General features: G+C 34.1%; 1 protein-coding gene across 3 annotated transcripts in view; it reads right to left on the reverse strand.

The window, feature by feature from the left end:
- Nucleotides 1-889: 889 nt before the first annotated feature.
- Nucleotides 890-22,970, reverse strand: part of DCUN1D1 (defective in cullin neddylation 1 domain containing 1) — a 42,384-nt gene continuing 20,303 nt past the window's right edge. For all 3 annotated transcript variants that reach the window (XM_051983244.1, XM_051983242.1, XM_051983243.1), the window contains 6 exons: nucleotides 20,769-20,985; nucleotides 19,301-19,469; nucleotides 17,503-17,633; nucleotides 5,341-5,423; nucleotides 4,998-5,094; nucleotides 890-3,742 (listed from right to left, as the gene is read on the reverse strand). In XM_051983244.1, the coding sequence (XP_051839204.1) occupies nucleotides 3,663-3,742; nucleotides 4,998-5,094; nucleotides 5,341-5,423; nucleotides 17,503-17,633; nucleotides 19,301-19,469; nucleotides 20,769-20,943 (735 nt within the window). In that variant the 5' untranslated portion in view covers nucleotides 20,944-20,985 and the 3' untranslated portion in view covers nucleotides 890-3,662. The remainder of the gene's footprint in view (nucleotides 3,743-4,997; nucleotides 5,095-5,340; nucleotides 5,424-17,502; nucleotides 17,634-19,300; nucleotides 19,470-20,768; nucleotides 20,986-22,970) is intronic.

The following is a 22,970-nucleotide window of genomic DNA, read 5'->3' on the forward strand; positions in this document are numbered from 1 at the left end:
TCTATAATATAGAGTATAGCTGCCATATTGGATACATTTCATTTAAGAACATATACATATTCATTATAAAACATAAAATATATAACAATCACAAAAATTAATGGGTTGTTGAATATTTTATAATATCCAGACAAAATTTACCACTCAACTTTATATTAATTTCTTCTAAGGTCTTATTTCACAAATACTTTCTGGATTGGGTCATAAATCAATTGCTACTTAGTGTTTTTAATAAAAATTCTTTAATTCCTTTGGGAGATTTATCCTTCTGTCTTAAAGATACAACAGTTTTTAAAATATTCTAAAAAATAGCATGTTTAAAAGCCTTAAATAAAGTGCAAGTTAAGTTATGAAATTTATCAACTTAAGCAGAACAACAGCTCCTTGAGGGTAGAGACTTCATTTTATCTTTATATTTGCAGCACTTCTGCACAGTGCTTTGCACATACTAGGCTCTCAACAAATGATTGTTGGATTGAACTGGATAGCCAAATAATTGACTCATTTATTTATTTTTAAAAAGCACACCTCATTTAAACAGAATTCCCCAATAAGAAGTTCATTATAAAATAATTTTAAAGCAATTATATGTTATTTTATTGAATAACCAATCATTTTTCCCTTTTCTAAAAAAATATTTCATTTAAATCAATGGCAGATAATTAGGACACCACGTTACACAACTCCCAGCATAGTTTAATAAAAATGAGAGCAGCCCAGATTATAGTTGTAAACACTTTAAATGTAGTAAACAAGACTGAGTATAACTTTTCTCCCCCAAACTTGCCATAAGAGCATTTTCTAGGAGGAGTCATTCCATATTTTTAAGTCATCCAGAAAATTTTAGTTTTAATTTTTCTTTAAAAATAATACACCAAAATAATTAATGTGAGATTTCATCATGGCAATTCCACTGAAGCTTTATTGCCTCTGTTGGTAATATGACAGGGATTGTAAGAAATCACAAGTGAACTTACAGAGATATGCAGATGATGATATTCACTAAAGATAAACTTGATCTCAAGTTTTTTGTTTTTGTTTTTGTTTTTGTTTTTATATGTGGGCACTTCTAATTTTATACATTGTTTAGTACTAAACAGCATTACAATTTAAAGTGTGTACCTTTTTTTTGACATTTGGCAAAAAAAGAAAACTGAACCTGTGGAACAGTTTAAAAACCAAGACTCATCATGGGGAGTTTATTATCAGACTGAGGACTGAAGCACTTATGAATTAAAGCAATCCAAGTTTTAACACACACACATTCACACACACACACACAAAGAGTTAACACATGGCCACATGTGTGAGCACTTTTCAGTACAAAATATTCCCTGTAACCAAGCATTTTCTCCATAGCATAACCACACCACGTTAAATCAATCTTTTTTTTTTAACCTTAGTAATAGTTTTGTTAAATTCTGAGATGCCATCATAAAGTGAACAGCCTTAACTTTTATGCTACATAATTATTCAAAGCTTTATGTATTTTTGTTTATAATTACACAGTAATTATAAATGTTTAGTACCAAACTGATGACAAACACTATTTTGTTGAAAAGATCTTGCATTCAAAAAGGAAAAATCTTTTAAGATACCAAGGCACAAGGCCGCTGATCAATATCAGACTTTGACATAAGACAGAAATGATATTGGAGTCAAAGCTAAGGAGATCTTATTTCCAAACACAGCACACTTGAATTAGTCCGTTGATACGGAACGGTACCAAAACTCAAAAACCTTTAAGACAATTAACAAAACAGCACGCCTCATTTTTAAGACCTTTTAAGTTCTCATAATTCAAGTTACCAGAAAAAAAAAAAAAAAAAAAAAACGGAAATACTGAAAGCAGAAAAAAAAAAAAAAGGGTTGTTTTTTTCCAAATGGCCAATTCCAATGTTTTGAATAGAAATGTTAACTTTTTTCATTTGGTTGGTAGGACTGTTATTCTTGAAATAAAAGCATGACTTTAATTTTTAAGAAGTACTGTTGCTTATGGGAAAAGCCTTTTAGTCAACTTCCAAATATACAGTTAAACATAAGCAATTTAATATTTCAATTTTTTCCTAGAATCATTTCAGCATCTGCATAAAAATGTGCTGCTGTTCCAAAGTGCCCTCCACTTACTGATTCCAATACTCTTGCCAAGCAAGTGCTCAGGTACACCCAGCAGAGACACTTATCCCTAGGTAAAGACAATGGGTGTTGAACATCTAAAGTCTGACAGATTTAACTTGCTTTATGGAAGTGTTTATTTTAAGAAGACAATAATAACCTCTTCGCCATAAGTCAGTGAATGAAAACAAAATGATCAGTTTCAGCATAAAAGCAGTCAGGGGTCTGTAATGTGAAAACAAACAAGCTAAAATTCTGCTTTGATGTGAAAACAGTCCTAATTTCGTTGTGGCAAATAAAAGTAATGGTGGAACAAATGAAATAATTTAAGGAAATAATAAAAGGAGCTAGTGTGGTAATTTGCATCTAATCTGTGCTTGCTTGAAAGCGCTTCTGGAATGAATATTTGGCAACCGTGGTGATTTGTCATTAAAGCAAAGTTCAACAAAATGAGAAGTGATCAAAATGGACTTTTTCTGAAGCAGCAGTACCTGTGTTGTAAAGACTGAACTTAATGGCTCATCACAACCACTCCCCAAAATTAGATTCATACTAGACTCACCACCTTCCTGTGTAAATAAGGGGAATCTCTTTGCTGATCTATAAGCTTGATGACAGACAAACTCGTGCCTAAATTTAGGATATTGTATTGTGTAGCAATCTAAAACATCCAAAACACAAATTCAGCATTTTAACTTATTAGACAGGCAGATAAGCATTTCAAAACTGCAATGAAATCCAATTATATGATGCATAATGCAGAGAATAATAAAGGTCTACATTACGCAGACTGCTTTTCTCACACAGCTCTCTTGCAGACCAACTATGCATAAACATGGTATTAAGTGCAGAATAGCTCTGTGGTACCTTCAACTGTTTGAAAATTAAGGGGTTGAAGTACAACAAACCTTTTACAGGTAGGCACCTAGTTATTCTAATCATTTTTTTTTTACATTGGTTGTTTCTACATTTGTTTTCATCAGATAATCAAACTAACGTGGATGATACATGTGATTTGCCAGGAAAAAAAACAAAAACAAAACACCATCTCAGATTGAGTACACTTACACATATCATTCTCTTAGGAAGTGCTATCAGCATAGTCTTTGCAACTAGCCCAAAGCATATATTTAAGGAGTTTTTATAAAGTGTTTGTGATGTTGATCTGTTTAATTCTTATGCCAAACAGTTTTCTGATGAAGACAGCATTGTGCTTTATGCAACAATGGAAACCTCAAAATAATCACCATGAAGCTCCTAAGACTTAAGGGAGAATAAACTAGGATGGTCCACAGAGATAAGATGAAATCCACCACGTTGGAATTATAACTGGCAAGAGCGGCCCAGACTAGAAGACAAGCCCAAACCACCATTAGAAGAAGGAAATATGCTATGGTCCAAGATGTATCCTTAATGTTTTGTCTCAACCCTCCGCCCTTAGTGTGAGGATTGGTCTTCAGTTCAGTCCAGCCAGCAGAAATTGACTGTGCAATTTTCTGTTGTGTTTATTGTACAGACTATGTACACTCTAGAGGGTTCCTTCAGTGCTACACTGTTGTACTTCTTGTCCCAGCAATTTGAGGGCGTGCAAATTCCACAAAGTCATCAATAAGAACGGGCCATGCTCCTGAGGAGAGAAAAAAACAAAACAAAGGGTGGGGGGAAAGCAGCAGGTAAATAAGGAGACCAAAGCCATCCTTTCTAATTTTCTAAGACAGCACACAGTCAATCATGACTGCAGTCAGCTCTCCCAGCTACCTACCAGATTTCCTTTATTTTCAATGCTTTATACCCAAACGGAGTGTTGTTCCGGACAAACAGAACTGACTCTCCACAGCTGATCAAGTCTATCTGACTGAATTCATCTTTGACACTTGGCAATGTGGTGTGACCAATTAATTTCTCCATTTGTAAAATGGTTCTCTGGCACAACGTTGGTATTTAAGAAATGCTAACTGACTGCCTAGAGGATTTCCTCCACAAAGCTGCTAGGAGGCTCAAGGGAAATAACACAATTAATGTATTTAAAGCTATGTAAATATCAGCTTTAACTTTTTGTCATAAAAAAAGGTGGTAAAGGTGCTTTCTCAGAAATTACTGTGCATCTACTTTGTACATACTTTGCATTTATTTAAATATTTTCATGTAGCTTCCCCTAGTGGAATCAAATTCACCTTGTTAAAATTTTCAAACAAAACCACCCACAAACTGAGAAGAATGTCAATTGACAAGATGAATTTAAGACAAAAAGATGAACATGATCAGAAATGAATATAATTTTATAGATTAAACCTTTCATGACAAGAAGAAAAAAAGACCATCTGACTTAAAAAAGCCCATGCTGAATTTTCTCTGGGGTTGGCTGGAATACTGAAGAATGTCAATTGAAAAGTTGAACTTAAGACAATTAAAAAGTTGAATGTGATCAGAAGTAAATATAATTTTATAGAACAAATATGAACTTTTGGATTGTTGACAAAGTATACATAAAGCTGTCATCACTGTGAAAACCATGACTCAAAGTCTAAAGGTCACTTTCACAGAGGCACAGAGGCAGTTAGTTAGATGGGTTTCCATAGTACTCTATATATAGTAGGCAGCTAGAATACATTTTGGCTTTCATATTTCCTAGGCTCAATAATAACAAAAGTATATTAGAGAGACAAGTAAGTTCCTGAACTGAACCAGCATCTTGGAAGATGGAGAGTGGCAAGAGGAGGAAAAGGACTTCTGACCAGAGGAAGGCTCTTCTACACTAACGTATGGAAATGAACAAAAGCTCAGCAAGCTATCCAACTGCTAAGAAAAGCCTTATTTAGAATGAAGAAATAGAACAAAAAGATGAGACATGAATAGAGCAGACAAGTAATAATGTATGTTACCTTCTTCATCATAATTAGACATGTCATCTGCTATCATTGTACTGAAGTCTAAAAGAAGATTCCAGGTATCTTTAGGTATTGATCGTTTATGATGTTCCTATTGAAAAAAAGATATTCAAGTCACTGAGTTGAAGGAAATAAATATAAAAAATGTTAAACAGACAAAATGCTAGATGACAACTGCAACAATCAACCTTCTCATATCAATTTTTATTCCACCAAATAGAATGACAATATTTCAAAGTGGGTTCAGAATGTTTTTTAAAAGTTAAGTGCTCTTTTAAAACAAATAATTCAATGATATATCCCATCCTATATATTATTAATGAAAAAACAAACTTACCAACAAAAATTTGTTCCACAAGTCTAGGAATTTAAATCTCCCATTAAGTACTAAATTCCAGTAGGCGATGGCCATTTCTAGATCTGTAACATCAAAATATATTACACACTTAAAATATTTGTGTCTGCAGCATTATAATATCTCCAAGACTTACTTATAAGAGTCTAGATTTGTTTTTAAATGTCTAGATGCCTAACCATATATTCAAGATCTTCTCAAAAGAAAATACTTCCTAATTGAAATAAAATGAAATGAGTGATATGGAAACAGAAGCCTCCCACTTAAAACTTCAATTGCCCAATGATTCAGGTTGTATCTAACATACTCTGATTCTGATTTTCTATCCTTGTCCCAAGGCAAGACACTTCCAAGAACAGTGTCACAGGAAGGTTAAACTCCTATAACAAGAACAACAACAGAAATGTAGGCCCAGAGATGACAATGAAAAAACAGAACAGGAACGAGCACTAAAGTCAGCCTGCTGGTCCCTGCCCTGGCAAATCTGGCAAAGTTACATTAAATCGTCTCTGGCCTGAGCATCCCTCATGAATAAAATGAGGGTGGCTGAAGTTCCTCTGGAGGCTCTTTTAATATAAAACCTGTGATCTTATAATCTAAACCTATTTTGCTTCCATCAACTTTACTGATTAAAAAGTCTTTAACTTGGAAAAGGCAGAAGAATCAAAATGGAATTGAAATGTAACAGAAAGGAAGTTTGAAAAGAATGTCACCACTTTAACAAACTCAGATGTTCAGGTTGAGGAAATAAAGTTAACGTGACTGCAAAGTTGACCTTAGCAATCTTAGAAATTAGAGAGAACATGCAGCAAACCAGAAGACTGTAGGAGGATTTTGGACTGAACCTGTGATTTCCTTTGTGTCAGGAGCTCCCAGTGAAGAACTCCCTCTATCCATGCAGGTCACTCATAGCCTTCTTTGAGATGTACCGCCTCAGAGGGAGGACTTGAGGCACTGAATGACAAATCTAAGTGACCTGCCCAGGTTCACATATCAGAATGTCTGTATCAAAAGCAAGATTTCAACCTACATTTTCTTGTCTCTGAGGCCAATTTTTTATCCAGTAGGACATGAAGCTAATCATAGTGAGAATAAGAACGGGTTTATTTATTTTTTATTATTTTATTTTCCAAAAACAGACTGGCAAGTTTAAAAATAAGATTATTATAAACTTCTAAAAATAAAAGTATCCATTGATAACTAGCATTAATTCATTAGGAATAAATGACACCAAACTATTGTTAATTTGGTTTTTGACATGATTACTAACCCAACAGATTCTTCTTTTTTCCCAGAGCCATTTGATTCGTATTCATCCATAAGATAAAAGTCTATAGCACTTCAAAGGACTTAAGGTATCATCTAGATTCAACTAGGAAGTCTATGAAACTCAAATGACATCAACATCTAGGTCCCCAATCACACATTTTATTTTGGGTTTCAGAACCGCACCTTTAATTACCTATGAAAAATATCACCAGGATAGCACCTACAGATAAGGAAAGGCATATTGGTATATGGTTGATTAAGCCGTAAATTGGTTCAATAGGAAATGTTGACTGCACCCAAAAAATTGTCAAATATGGCCGATGTGCTTTTACTTTTCCTAGCACTTTTTCTTTGTTATTAAGAAAAGGTTTTATGTGGATAGAGCACCAGCCCTGAAGTCAGGAAGTCCTGAGTTCAAATCTGGTCTTAAACACATAACACTTCCTTGCTGGGTGATCCTGGGCAAGTCACTTAACCCCAACTGTCTCAGCAAAAAAAAAAAAGAAAAGGTGGTAAGGAAATTTTTTGTTTGTTTTGAAAGCAAAATTGAGGGAAAGGAAAAGATTAAAGAGAGAATAGAACTGCTATTTGAAAGTGAATAGTTTGAAAACAGATTTTTAAAAAAGGTAAATCTCAATATATTTTGTTTTCTCTGCAAAAGAACATTCTTTAGAATGAAAAGGAAAAAAATGACTATTAAAAAGATGAAACTCAAGATGAAGATAGTAAGAGAGTTTCTAATTGCCTTTAAGTTCAAGTCAAAACTCCTACGATATAAAAATTATCGAAATGTAATGCTAGGCCATTGCTGGGGATCCTTGAAGGACTGCAAAAAACATGAGAAATGACGAGACTGGAGAAAGATAAAAATTTATTTGCAGAAAATGGAAGTGACTAGAATCTACAGAATACTGGCCAATAAGTTTAACTAATTCCTAGCAAAATTCCAAAACACATAAGCAAATTTAGTGAGAGAGAAGTAATCACCAAGACCCAGTACAGCTTTATTCACAAAGATTCTGACAGAACAGAATGCTGGGTTGGATTAAATAATATAACACTTCATACAGAGAAATGTTTTTAAAAATCACTATTAAAAGTACAAATATGAAGAGGAATAGTTAGACAGCACTAAGACTGAAAAACATTTGATGTGTTGATTTTAAATGATTTAAATTCGATCCGAGTCAACAATATAGCAGAAGAGTCAAAAATATTAATGAAATATTGGGCTATATTAAAATAGGAAGGGGCCTGCTTACTGTATCCTGTCCTGGTCAGACTGTATCTTATCAGATGTAGAGTAAAAGACATTGATATTGTGACTGAGTATCCAAAAGATGATTGGGATGAAGATATTCAAGACTATTCCATGAAGATAAGTGAAAGAACTGGAAATGTATAAACTAAGTCAAAAAAGAAATGAGAATGCATGATAATTATCTTCAAGTATTTGAAAGGCTGATAGATGAAAAAAGATATGACCTTTCTTTGCTTAGTCTCAGAAAATCAAAGGAAAAATGAGTATAAGTGCAGAAGCAGATTTAGTCTTAATATAAGAGAAACTGGCTATTAATTAGAGTGATTCAAAGAGAGAATATAAATGGGAAGATGTAGTACGTTCACAATGCATCTTTACACAAAACAAAAATATCATTTATAGAGATGTTGTGGAAATGATTTAAGTCCCAATATGAGATGATTAGATAGCCTGAGGTTTGTTGATCTCCTATGATATAATTCCCTTAAAAATTTATTCTGTATTTTTTATATTACTGTTATTTGTATGCCACACAAGCAAGGACTAGATAAAAAAAATCAATATTAAAAATAATCTGAATAGAGAAGAAATGAACTGAACCATCTATACTCAGCGAAAGAACTCTGGGAGATGACTATGAACCACTACATAGAATTCCCAATCTCTATATTTTTGCCTGCCTGCATTTTTTGTTTCCTTCACCGGCTAATTGTACACTATTTCAAAGTCCGATTCTTTTTGTACAGCAAAATAACTGTTTGAACATGTATATTTATATTGTATTTAATTTATACTTTAACATAATTAACATGTATTCGTCAACCTGCCAATTTAAGGGAGGGGATAGAAGGAAGGAGGGGAAAAATTGGAACAAAAGGTTTGGCAATTGTCAATGCTGTAAAATTACCCATGCATATAACTTGTAAATAAAAAGCTATAATAAAAATAAATAAATAATCTGAGAGACTCAAGCAATTGGTCCAAATTAACAAAATGAAATTTAACCAAGGGAAAATGTAAATTCCTAAACTCAAGTTAAAAAAATAACAACTCATTTATGTATACAGGATACAGAGATATAGCTTGATGACAATTCAAGTGAAAAAGGACAAGAGGCTGTATTTGACTGCAATAACAAAAAACCAGTAAGATGTTTAAAAAAAAAAAAAGTTTACAGGTACATGGAAACAAGGGTACATGAATAGAAATACAATGTCTAGATTAAGGGAGATAATCACACTGTACTTTGTTTGCTCATATCTTGAGTACTAGGGTCAATTCTAGGTACAACATTTGGAGAAAATTGGTGATGAAAAATTGGTGTTACCATGAAGGCAAGAAGAATGATTAAGAGTTGAAAACCATATCACATAAAAAATAATTTTGCTTCAATATAAAGGTACTAACAATGGATTGTTAGTTCAGTTAGAAGCTAGATGACCTTCTGGGAGGGTCACTGTAGAGAAGGACACCTGATTTGAATTAAAGGTGGGACTAAGTGGCTTATTATTCTATGAATACAGAGAAGACAGAAAATGATGAAATGAATGGCAGAAGGAAATAGATGAAGAATGTATATGACATTAAAAATGGCATTACCAATTACAAAAATAAACATAAGCATAACTTTAAATTATTCATGATTATCATGAAAAAAGAGAATAGGAATATCATACAGCTGAAAACTACACCTTTTGCCCTTCACCAACTTGTCCCTTTTAATCTCCAAAATTCTAGCTTTCTCTTGTTAAATTTGTTGAATTGCATACATTTACAACAATGTCAAGAGGACTGTTGTTTCTTTCTAAAACAGCGTCTTTTAATTTTTATAATCCCTGATATAAAATTCAGTATAAAATAGAAGACAGAAAAATATAATTTGTCTTTGCCTAGAAAGCATTTATTCTTTGTAAGGTGTCAAGCTTTATAAGTGTCAATAATAAAATATAACACATTTCTAAAAAATTCTGAGACTAACAAATCCTTCCTAATATTTCATTCTTCAAAATCCCAATTAAATTCTATTTTCTGTCAAGTTCAATTAAAAAAAGTAAAGGAATTTGTTTCACCAATTGCAGCATACATATTATGCAATATCACAAATAAACACAAGAGGGAGAAAAAACTGATAAAAAACCTTTTTGTTCTTTATGTCAGAAAAAACACAGAAATGAAAATTAAGATCGACATTCCCCCTTAGAAAAAGATTTCATTTACATTGTCATCAATTCTGGATGATTAAAAGGCTGTCCTAATATTTAAAGTTGTTATTTATGAACATAATTTCAAAGGTCTCAACCTTATTTCAATTTATCAGAAAACAAGTGAAACATACCAGTGAAAACAAGGAAATAAAGAAGACAGGAAAAGAACTAATCTTAGGCACCCCAGATTTATTCAAACTTTGAAATTTTTTTTCCTACAGGAATATATTCCCAAATAAATAATGGAAAAGATGATTTAATGACCATAATTTTGTTTTTCAAATTTATGCATTTTTCACCCCAAATCACTACCATATGGCTCCTATCATCCTAAACTCTTCAACAGACAGATTTACTTTCTACTTTGCTGAAAAAACTGAGGCTACTTGACAAATCTCCATTTCCCCCCTCTCTTCATTAAGATGCCTGCATAGGAATACTCACTTGTCCTCTCTAGACATTTCTGAAGAAAGAACTACTGACAAAGTCAATCTCTCTACTTATATACCCTTGAATCCATTTGCTCTTGCCTTCTGTGGCAGGCAACCCCCTCAGCCATCTTCCCACCTTCTCTTTTCTTCAATCTCTCCTTTCTTATTATTGGTCTATTTCTTGCTACGTACAAACACACTTACCTCTCTCTGAAACTTAAAAAATTCTGATTTGAACTTACTGTCTTCTTAACCTATCACCTAATCTCTCTCCCCACTTTTACATTCAAACTGGAAATAGCTATCTGGACCAGGTACCTCCACTTCCTCTCTTCTCAAACCATCTCATCGTTCCCCCAAAACTGGTCTCTTTAAAAATACTAATGACTTATTGTCCTATCTGATGGCTTTCCCTCAATCTTCTACAGATTTAAAACTGATCATCTATTAGCATAATTGACTATATAAATAATTGAAATCAAATGATTATATCAATAGATGCAGAAAAGCATTTGACAAAATACAAGAACCATTCCTAAATGATAACTAGCATCCATCTAAAACCATCAGCAAGTACTTTTATGTAATGGGGATAAACTAGAAGCATTCCCAATAAGATCAGAGTGAAAACACTGTAACCACTGCTATTCAATATTGTACTAGAAACATTACCTCTGGCCATAAGAGAAAAAAAATAAATTGAAAGAATTAGAGTAGATAATGAAGAAACAAAATTATCACTCTTTACAGATATGATAGTATATACAGAGAGTCCTAGAGAATCAACTAAAAAACTACTAGAAACAACAACTTTAATAAATTTGCAAGATATAAAGTAACTCACAGAAAACATCACCATGTCTATATGTTACCAACACAGTCCAGCAGCAGGAGACAGAAAGAGAAATCCCATTTAAAATAACTATAGATAATTTAAAGTATTTGGGTGTCCACCTGCTAAGACAAAGCCAGGAACTCTATGAACAAAATTACAAAACACTTTTCATACAAATAAAATGAGATCTAAGCAACTGGAAGAATATCAAATGTTCATGGATAAGTCAAGCTAATAAAATAAAAATGGAAATTCTACCAAAATTAATCTACTTGTTCAGTGCCATATCAATTAAACTGCCAAGAAATTACTTCTAACTTTTAGAGTTAGAAAAAAATGAACAAAATTCATCTGGAAGAACAAAAAACACTAAAAATTTCAAGGGAATTAATGGGGAAGAAAAAAAAAAAGCAAAGAAAGGTGGCCTTAGCTGTACCAGACCTAAAACTGTATTTATAAAGCAGCAGTCATCAAAACCATTTAGTACTGGCTAAGAAATAAGAGTAATAGATCAGTGGAATGTGTTGGTTTACAAGACACAATAGTCAATGACTATAGTAATCTAATGTTTGACAAACGCAAGGACTCTAGATTCTGGAATAAGAACTTATTATTGGACAAAAATTGCTGGGAAAACTGGAAAATACTATAGCAGAAACTAGGGAATGACCAACACCTAGCACCCTATACCAAGATAAGGTCTAAATGGGCTAATGACATAAAGAACATAAAGGGTGACACTATAAGCAAATTAGAAGAACAAGGGGTAATCTCAGAACTGTAGAGAAGGGAAGAATTTATGGATAAAGAATTCCTAGAGAACACTATGAAATGCAAAATGGATAATTTTGATTATATTACATTTAAAAGTTTTTATACAAACAAAACCAATGAAGCCAAGATTTGAAGGGAAGTAGAAAAGTGGGGGGGGGGGGGGGGAATTTTACATTGTGTTTCTGATAAAGCTCTCATTTCTAAAATATATAGAGAACTGACTCAAATTTATAAGAACTATAAGCCATTTCTCCAACTGATAAATGGTCAAAGGATATGAACAATTTTCAGATGAAGAAATTAAACCATTTCTAGTCATACACAAACATACTCTAAAACATTGTTGGATTGGGGAAATGCAAATTAAGACAACTCTAAGGTACTACCTCACACCTATAAAAATTGACTAAGGTGACTGGACAAGATAATAATGAATGTTGAAGGGGATGTGAGAAAACTGGAACTAATATATTGCTGGTGGAGTTGTGAAATGATCAAATCCTCCTGAAGAGCATTTTGGAATTATACCCAAAGGGCTATTAAAATGTGCATAACGTTTGACTCAGAAGTACCATTACTTGCCTGTATCCTAAAGAGAGCATGAAAAAGAGAAAAGGACCCATATATGCAAAAATGTTTGTGGCAGCCCTTTTTGTAGTGGCTCTGGAACTGAAAATTGAGTGATTTGCCCATCAGTTGGAGAATGGCTGAATAAATTATGGAATATGAATGTTATGAGATATTATTGTTCTATAAAAAATGATGAGCAGGCTGATTTCTGAAAAGCCTAGAGAGATTTACATGAACTGATGCTAAGTGGAATGAGCAGAACTAGGAAAACATTATATCCAGCAACAAAAAGATTATGTGATAGACTTGTCTCTTTTCAACAATGAGGTGATTCAAGGCAATTCTAATAGACTTGCAATAAAAAGAGCCATCTACACCCAAAGAGAGAACTATGGAGACTGAATGAGGATAAAAGTATGGCATTTTCACTTTTTTATTATTTGTTTTGCTTTTTTTTCTTTCTCATGGTTTTTTCCCTCTCTTTTGATCTGATCTTGTTCATGCAGCATGACAAATATGGAAATGTGTTCACATAAATTGCATATGTTTAACATATCGGATTATTTGCTGTCTAGAAGAGAAGATGAGGGGAAGGAAGGGAGAAAAACTTGGAACACAAGATTTTGCAAGGGTGAATGATAAAAAACTATCTTTTCATGCATTTTTTAAAAAATTGATGATTGTCTTCTCTTCCTTGATCCTCTTTCCTCTTTTGGTTCTTATAACATTGATCTATCTTGATTCTCCTTCTACCTATTAACCATTCCTCTTAGCTGCCTTTGATAGTTCATCACCCTTCTACTGCCTAAGAGTCACTACTCCCCCCGGGGATCTATCCTGGGCTCCTTTACCTTCTTATACTCTCTTCTCAGGGGGTTACTTATCTCTATGCAGGAGACTCCCACATCTATAAACATAGCACTATGCTCTCTCCTTAAACTCCAGTCTCAATAATTAAATGTATACTAAACGTTTCAAATTGGATGTCTCATAGGCATCTCAAATGTGTTCTATTCAACACATTATTTTCTTCTGAAATCCAGTCTTCTTCTGAACTTCCCTATTTTTGCTGAAGGCATCCTACTCTTTCCAGTCAACTAAGTTCATAATCTCAGTGCCATCCTTGCCTCCTTGCCTCCTTTGACCTCATATATCCAATTTTCTAATATTCTGATTTCTACTTCCAAACATTTTTTATATCTCCTGCTTTTCACATACCAATTTACATACCAATGATCTTAGTTCAGGCCATCATCATCTCTTGACTAATCTATCAGGAAAGCAGCCCAATGGCTTTCCTTCCCTCCTCAAGTTTCTTATCCTTCCACAACCCATCCTTCACAAAGTTGTCAAAATTTTCTTCCTAAAACAAGGTTTTGCAAAAGTGAATGTTGAAAATTGCATTTGCATGTATTTGAAAAATAAAAAACTATTTTTTAAAAAGAGAAATTCAACAACAGAGGAAGGAGGTGGTATATATGATGAAAAATTTAAAGTGTCAATGAAACTTTTAAAAAAATTATCTTTCTAAAGCACAAACCTGACCATGCTAGTCTGGAATCCAAAAAGCCTCAAGGGTTCTTTAAAACTCCAGAGCCAAACACAATATCCTCTGTTTAGCATTTAAAGCCTTTTATAACCTGGCCCCAATTTACCTTTCTAGACTTTGCACATACTCTGGGCTTCTTGCTTTATTCATAAATACCATTCTATCTCTAGCTGTCTCCCTCCCCAGCCCTCACTCCTAGAATGTAGTCTTTTCTCAACTCAGCCTCCAAAAAGCCAAGGTTCAGCTCAGATGCCACCTCTTAAAAGTCTGTCCTGATCCTTCTAGCAACTAGGGCCTCATATGAACTGATCCATAATGACTACAATCATACAAATGGAAAAGACACAAAACAAATAGCAAATAACTGAACTGACCAATCCCAGCCATGTATATGAAATAACATCTCCTTCTTCTGGGTGGTGAGCATGTGCTCTGATACGAAGTGCTTCAGATACAATAATTATGTTCATAGCTTTTGGTGACTCATTTTTGTTACACTGGTGAGCTCCCAGGAGCAGGAGTATAATGCCTGGATATGATAAGAGATGTAAAAAAAAAAAGGCCTCCAGAAATTTTTTTTTTTAAGAGAAAAAGGTGGAGAGGAACTGTGCTAGACTTTGAGGATATGAATTTATTGCTTTTCTGGATTTGATTCTGCACACCAAGGACAAAACTGGCCTGCTGAAGCAAAACTGAGGGGAGCAAGTGTAGTCCCCTCCATCAAGCATTCGTGAATGAGCAGATACAAGCTGGGCGTACTGAAGAGCCATTTCCATTTGAAGACCACAGCCTTGGAAGGTTAGATAATGGTAAATCAGATCTAGACATCTACTATTCTGCAGGGGAGGTTAGTGAGAAAGCCTTAAATCCTGCAGATCCTAAGACACGAGCAGAAGTAACTGAAGGAGAGTGAAAAGGCAAGAGGTCTGAAGAAACCACCACAGAGCAGAAGAGAAGCTCACTCTGGGATTTTCTAATTGTAGAAAGACTCTTAGTCTAGAGCAGAAAACCTTACTCTGAACCCTACAGAAGGTAACGAGATTCTAAGGAGCCTCTCCTTATAAAACTTCACAAAGCAGAAGTAAATGTGGCCAATAAAAAGCTTGGCATGAGAGCTACCTGTGCCACATGATACAGGTACCATTTGTAAATGAAATAAGGAAAGCAAACAGATGTTTATACCTGGTTCCAAAACAATCTATTTTCATCATCAGAGAGAGTGTGAACCATCAGACTTGGGCCCTAATAGGAATTAAAGGAAATGAAGCTGGATTAAGAAACTGCACAGACTAAGTACCCACTGAAGAAACCCCCATGGGTGGAAGCAATGTAACAGGAAAGCACCTAAGGATCATTTTATCTCAGGGAGAATTTCTCAAAAAATGGAAAACAAAAGTTCCCCTCAAAAGTAACTTAAAAGTATCAATACTCCACAATCCATAGGCATATTAATTATAAAATATTTATGAGAAAACCTAATCTGTAATGAGAGTATCCCCAGATCCCTAACAAGGGCTGGCTTTGCCTATCTTGATATACCTATCTAGTACTTAGTACAGTATCTGGCAGAAGGAGGCACTTAATGTTTACTCAATGACTCATATGAAAGACTGAAAGATGCAGAGGAAAGCCAGATGTTTACATGTTAAAGACATGAAAGAGTAAAAAGATAACCAGAAAAGCCTAATCTTAGCTCCTGCATCTCCTAGTCAACTGAGAAACTATGAAGATATGACCTACAGAAAACAAATATAGACTTCCTCCATTTTTAAAAAACAATCAAGGATATTCTGATTGTATGCACACAATATTCAAAAATATTTTTTATAATGGAGAAAAAGTAGGCCTTTGGATTAGTAGGCACTGTCATTTTCTTGGTTGCCTCTATTTTAGTAATGGTTTGATCATGTTTTCTATACATTTGGAATCCTCCCCTTTCCAAGGTCTTGAAAATTCATCCTGAGAATTTTAAAAATCATGTCACCTCCAATCCAGAGAGTTTTGTATGGAAATATTTGGTTGGGTTCAAGCCACTTTCCCCAAATTTTCCTTCATTTTCACTGAAATTTGCTCACCTAGAACATAGGGTGAAACCTAAATGGGTATATCTATTATCATAACCAATGAGAATACACTTTGAAAATCATTATCATAAGACTTATTCCATTTCAAGTCAAACAGATGTCTGCCACATTAACCATCCTTAAATATGAGGATGTCACTTTTTCAAAAACTCCGACACATCTTGACTTCTTATCTAAACTCTAAACTATGTGATCTGTCCTCTCTGCAACACACCCTTCCCTTCTCTCTCAGGCCTCTGCTCTCTCTTCAGCACCCCTAGGTCCCCTTCCAGCTGTCCCTTAGCTATCCCCATGCTTCTGGACTCAACTTAGATCTTAGCCCTCCAACCACATTTTCACAACACTTCCAGTCTACGCAGATCTCCCTTTTTTAAGTCTGTCCTGTACAATGTAGCATATTTTAATACAATCCAGACAATTTATATACTTGGAAAACTCATTATGGTTTCCTGGTCTGAAGCTCCTTCAGGATAAGATTTGAAGATCAAAGACTAAGAGCTGAGCTAGACCAGCTAACCCCTCATTTTACAGATGAGGAAACTGAGGTCAGAAGTGGATGATAAGCAGTCTGTAACAGCAAGAAATGAGTCCAGAGCCCAGGCCTTCCACCTCTCAGTCCAGTGTTCCCTCTCCCACATCTATGTCCCCTTAGAACACACGCAAAGGAAAAAACCCACAGGTGACTGAGGACCTGTATACACACCTACTTTAAAACTCACTATGCAAAGCAGAGGTGTGAAGCCCACAGAATATTCAGAGAAAATTTACCCAAATGTTTGGTTTGGTTTACCCAAATGTTCCCTTATCCAGGAATATTTACTAGTTGGAACTTCTGAGACAACTGAGAAACATATATAATGATGACTAGAGAATTCAAAAATGTTTAATGTGCCTTCTAAATCCTGTGATGAACAGTTTTAGTCTTTATATATATTTTGCTCTATGATCTTTATTTTGAGATTAGAAATTTCCATACAGTACATACACGGTGATTCAATTTATCCAAGTATCCCCAACAATACTGGACAGACACAGCTTGTGGCTCTGTGATGGGTGAAGCCCTCTCACAAAGATTTAATGGTTGTGAGGCATACAACTTTCTAAATATAAAGAAATTATCAAAAGACATAATTTGCAGCAAAAGGCATTAACAAAAAATATACACACCTAATCCTTTTTGTCCTGGATTCTTTGCAAAATTGAAAGTAAACTGGTAAAAATCCTTAAATCGTCCTGGCTCTTTCAATTCTTGTTCCATCTTGGGTATCTGGGCCTTTAGCTTTTCTATGCTGTCACATCTATATTTTAAAGTTAATTCAGAAGTTACTTTTTTTTTTACTTTAACTTATTACAAACATTCATCCTTACTTTATAAAACTTACATAAGTGTTTTAAACAATTTTAAAAGTGAAAATATCATCCCTTGGATTTAATATATTCAGGAAAACTGCCCTAAAAAACTTGTGAGATATGCAATTTTTTTCTTTCAATTGTAAAGAAATTTGACTTAAAAAAATAATTAAAAAGTTAAGTTGGTGAATGTTTAATAATTTGAAATAAACTAACAAAGTATTACTTTCCAGTAGAAACTTTAATGCTAACTAAAAAGGATAAAATGATCTGTAATTTATATGACAAAGTATCCATCAAAGTAATATCAGATAATTTCAGGGCACAATTTTTATCAGTAAACAGATGCTCTTAAAATTCAAAAGTATTTCTTAGATTACAAAGTGAAAAACAGTTGCCAATATGCTTTTTTCCAGGAAGTTTCTTAACTAGGAGCTCCCTACACCAATGAAATCACAGGTTTGAACTAAAAAAAAAAAGTAAATAAAATTTTCCTTCATAATTACTTTTTTATTTAATTGACTCAATGTTTCAGTCAGCCACAAACCTCCTTTTCTAAAATAAAAAATCTCTCTGTGACTGCATGATTAGTGAAATAAAATCACTACAGTGATTCTATTATTTACAAAGCATTGTAACTTTTAAGTTCAAAGCATGTAATATTTTAGTAGAAAACCTTTCTATCTTCATAATTCATCTCTAAGAAAATGAACAAAGATATTTTTAATATATTAAATGATATATCAGTACACAATTTTTAAAAAAAAAATCCGTCTACATCACTTTCCAAAGTACTAACACTATTTTGAAGTTTGATCTGGAAGCCCATTAAATTATATTGTGACTTCAGTTTTAGATAGGAAAAAAAAAAAATCAAATATCTGGAATTCTAATAAAGCTACCTCAGCAAAGCAAAAGCACTACTGTAGAAAATTTCATGTGGTAGCCAGAAAGCAAAAAGCTCAATTCACCATCCAGACTGATTTAACAGGAAATCCTATTCTGAGAGAAAGTTACACAGCTAGTTCTATCCATGAGTTGTATTAATCTATTTACCAAAGTTATATACAGCAGAAACTGAACTTTAAGTTAATGAACCAGTGAAAAATGCTATGATTCCTAATACTGCAATGTCCTATACAAAATTCAAAAACAATTAAAGCTGGAAGAAATAATAGTGATAAACCTAGTTAATCAAATAACTTTTTTTTTTTTTTAACAGATTAGGTCATCAAGACTAGAAGCTGACATTGCTTCCCTTTAGTAAAAGAGAAAATTGCAAATTAGTTCATATAGCATCAATGTGTAGGAAATTACAAAGAATATTCATTTTAAAATACTTTTTACACGTGAGGAAGCAAGGATGAACAGCTTGGTAAAAATAAAAGTTGTCACATGTCAATGCCAAAACTGTGGAACTAGAAATGAAGACTACTAAACTATACAAAATAAGAATCTTTCAAAAAATGGGCTCTTAAAAAGATTATTTCTATTTATATAGCAAAGAAAAAGTTTTATAAAAGGATTATAATCAAAATTTTAAAGTTAACAGTTTTCACAAATTAGAGCAACTTTAATTCATGTACTCAATTTCTCCTACCTGCTGTATACTTACCCTAATTCTGTCATGCCATCCATGAACTCCTGCTTTGAGAATTCACACTGTGTTGCTGCTCTGAACTTCCAAGCAATGATTAGTACACTAATACTGGCTGGGTCAAGTGCCAGGTCATCACAAAATTGCTGTATACCATCTATACCAATTTTATTTTCATCTTGAGGATCTTAGGAAAATAAAAACAAAGTGATATGACAAAAGAAAAGTGACTGAGTTCTTATGGTTTTATTACACATCACTGTTTCCATAAAACAATGTCTTCATAGGAAACAATAGTGCTTTTAAAGTTCCAGTTTAAAATTGTGTTCTTAATTTAGTCACTGTTAAAATCCCAATAAAACGTTTTCCTTATAATATTTTGACACCATGTAGAAACCCCCGCATCTCCCACTTACACCCAAAGAGAAAGAGCTTTGCTTGTACTTGGGCCACTCTTCCATACTCACACACATTCAGAAAATCAGTCACCTTTAAACAGGAATGTGACCTCTGAAAGAAGTATTAAAAGTCATGTTTTGTTTAGTCATTCTCTAATTGATCAACACAATATAATGAAATTCCTTTTCTCTTATGAACATAACGCTTTTAATTTGAAGAAATCACCAACACAGTTGTAAACTGTGTCATTCAATCCAATGGTAATGACAAGAATCTGTTCAACTTAAAGCTATTTGACCAGCAATCCCCCAAATTTTTTTATATTACTTCTCAAAAAATATTTGTCAGATGAATCAAAAGAAAAAGGGAAAAAAAAAAAAGATTCTCCTAATATTCTTAAAAACTAGGAAATGGAAAGTGAATTCCTTTCAGTAGAAGAAATTAACTTAGCCCTTTGATTTTCCTAAAGTAAAATTCCAAGATATACAAAAGTCCTATTGAACACTTCCATCCAAAATAAGTGTAAGTCAACCAGTAGTCTCCAAGCTTGCGGGCAAAAGTTATGATCAACATTAGTTTAAAAATGTTTTGAATACACTATAAACTGATATCAGCATTTTCTCAAAAATTTCCCAGGAAAAGAGAGAGAACTTATACCTTGAAAAGATCAATGCTTTTAAGAGTAAAAAAAGACAAACTAAGGAAAAAAAAAAAAAAAAAAAAAACCTGTTCCATGTTAATTCAATAAAACACAGTCACGGGATGATAAATAAAATAGGCCCATGGATGTCATCTTGTCCAATTCTCCTCATTACAGATCAGGAAACTGAGGCCCAAAGACTTGCCTAAAATGGAAGAGTCATGATAAAATAGGAACTGATAATTCCAGGTCCACAGATTCTCAGTCCAGCTCTCTTCATCACTCATCACACTGCTCAACATGAGGACCAAAGAAGAATATTTCCTTGTGAATATAGCTTTCTACAATATCTTCGTCTGATAACTTCAGTTGATAACATATTTATTGAGATATGTTATAGACATGTTAGTCATATAAACTAGAAATCAGGAGATTTAAAGTACTCACCTTTGTATCTATTGTATAGCTGTTCTAACTTCTTTCTGTCTAATGATCCTTTAACACTTTCTCGTATATAAAGTTCAGGATTTTGAAAAAAATTGTCTGTTGCAACATCTAACTTCCAGTCATTTTGAGACAGACAACTCACAGCTGTTTTTTCACTAGATTGTGTGAAGATCATAAACTGACGAACTTTATCCTTCTGCGATGATTTCAACTTGTTCTATTAGAATCAGAAAAGAAAGCAGAAATGATATATGTAACAACCAACAAAAGACTGAATATTTCCACTGTAACCTATGATTTCTCATTATAAGTTTTCACTAAAAACTATGGCATTTTAATGAGATACTTTCAGTCAATTAGTACTCATTACAAGTTTTCTTAATATGAAATAAATGACCATTTATCTGTATTATGGGAAATAAAATAAAAACATAAAAAAATCTACCAAATTTATTTCATGTTCCTCCTTTTCATCTTCTTATACTTTTCACTCATCTAGGAGGAGATATAGAATTTGCTCAGATATCCAAGAAACTCCTACCAAATTTTCTTTTTTCTCACTTTGGGTACCTTTTTCCCTTGGTCTCCAATCACTAGCCCTAATCCAAATTTAACAGCTCTTCTTCCAACAAAGCATTATTGCCTAACAATTTCTTATCTCTTCTGACCCAAAAGGAGAAGGAACAGAGAACAAAATTGTGAGTCATTTTCATCATGAGCTTCCCTCCAAATAAAAATAACACCTTATGTTTTATTCTCAAATCTTCCCCCTTCATCAGTTGGTCCATTACTATTTTCTTGCTCTCCTGCAGCTTCCACAACAAAATCTATTAAGATGCCTGGACCTGAGCTGTGGCCAGGAATCAGTGTAGGAACTGACAAATGACAAAAAGCACTCTGCATAATGAAGTTTTAACCCGTCAACCTAATGAGCCATGATTTGAGTTAGGGAACATAAGAATTTTGAAGCTAGGAGGAACCCACAATCATCTACAGTAGAAGAATTCATTTACAGTAGAAGAAACTGTGACTTAAGAGACGTTAAAAGATTTGTTTACCTATAGATCTCGAGCGAGAGAGAACCCCCCGGTCCCAAGGCAATCCAATTCAATTTGGGATAACTGATGTGACTTTTTTTTTATATTCACGTAAATGTGCCTTGTACCCACTGTTCCCTGTTTTGTACTATAGAATCAAACCAAATAAATCTAATCCTCCTTCCACAGGGCAATTTAAAGGATGGAACAGAGGCAAAATTATGTAGGTTTCACTTACTTCCCACTGTGATGAGGAAAAGGCTCTATCAGAAAACTGTTAGATGTGTCCTTAGACTACAAGGAGAAACCAGACACCTCAGTGGACTGAGAGACTCTGAAGCACAAAGCCTGCTGATTGGAGGTCAGGGTAGAAATTAAAAAGTAGAAGACTGGCCAGGTAGGGAGTCAAGGGTAAAGATCCCTTTATTCATGAGCCCTCTGCCACAACAGAAAATGGGACTGGAGATCAGTCTATAGGAAACACTGGCTGAATTCTCCCAAAGAACAGTAAAGTAATAGTTCTGGGGCAGTGGAAAATACACTAGACAAGAAGCTTGGATCCCAATTAAGGTTCTGTCCCTAATAATGTGACCATGGGCAAGGATCTGTTAGCCTGTTTCTTCAACATTAAAACAGGGTTGTGGACTCCCTGAATGAGTCTAAACCTATTTCAACTCCAAACTCTATGTCTAGGATCCTTTCAAGTACTTGAAGACAGCTGCTTCCATTCCTCCCAAGCCATTATTCTGTTCTCTAATCAACACACTTCAGTTCCTTCAACTGAGTCACAGGGCATCATCTCAAAGCCTTTCTTTCACTAACTTAGTGAGCCTCATGTTCTCTAGGACTGTCAATGTTCCTTCTTAAAATGTCTCTCAGAAGTGAACACAAAACTCCAAATACATTCTGACAAGGGCAGAGCCCAGCTAAACTGTCTCAATGCCCTGGTCTTGGACATATTTTTGATCTAGACCTGTAATTTCAGGAATGCAGAAACACCTTCTGCTAAGACAGGCAGCTGAAATGTAATTGTACATGGCTGCCTAGGGTCCTGCAGGTGAAGTGACCTGTCCTTTGTTGTGTAGTTGATAGGACAGAGGGGCCTTCAATACAGGTCTTCCTGACAGTGCAGCCAGCCCTCTATAAACTATCCTGCTTGCCTTGT

Source organism: Antechinus flavipes, chromosome 3, assembly GCF_016432865.1.
Source record: "Antechinus flavipes isolate AdamAnt ecotype Samford, QLD, Australia chromosome 3, AdamAnt_v2, whole genome shotgun sequence".
Taxonomy (NCBI): Eukaryota; Metazoa; Chordata; class Mammalia; order Dasyuromorphia; family Dasyuridae; genus Antechinus; species Antechinus flavipes.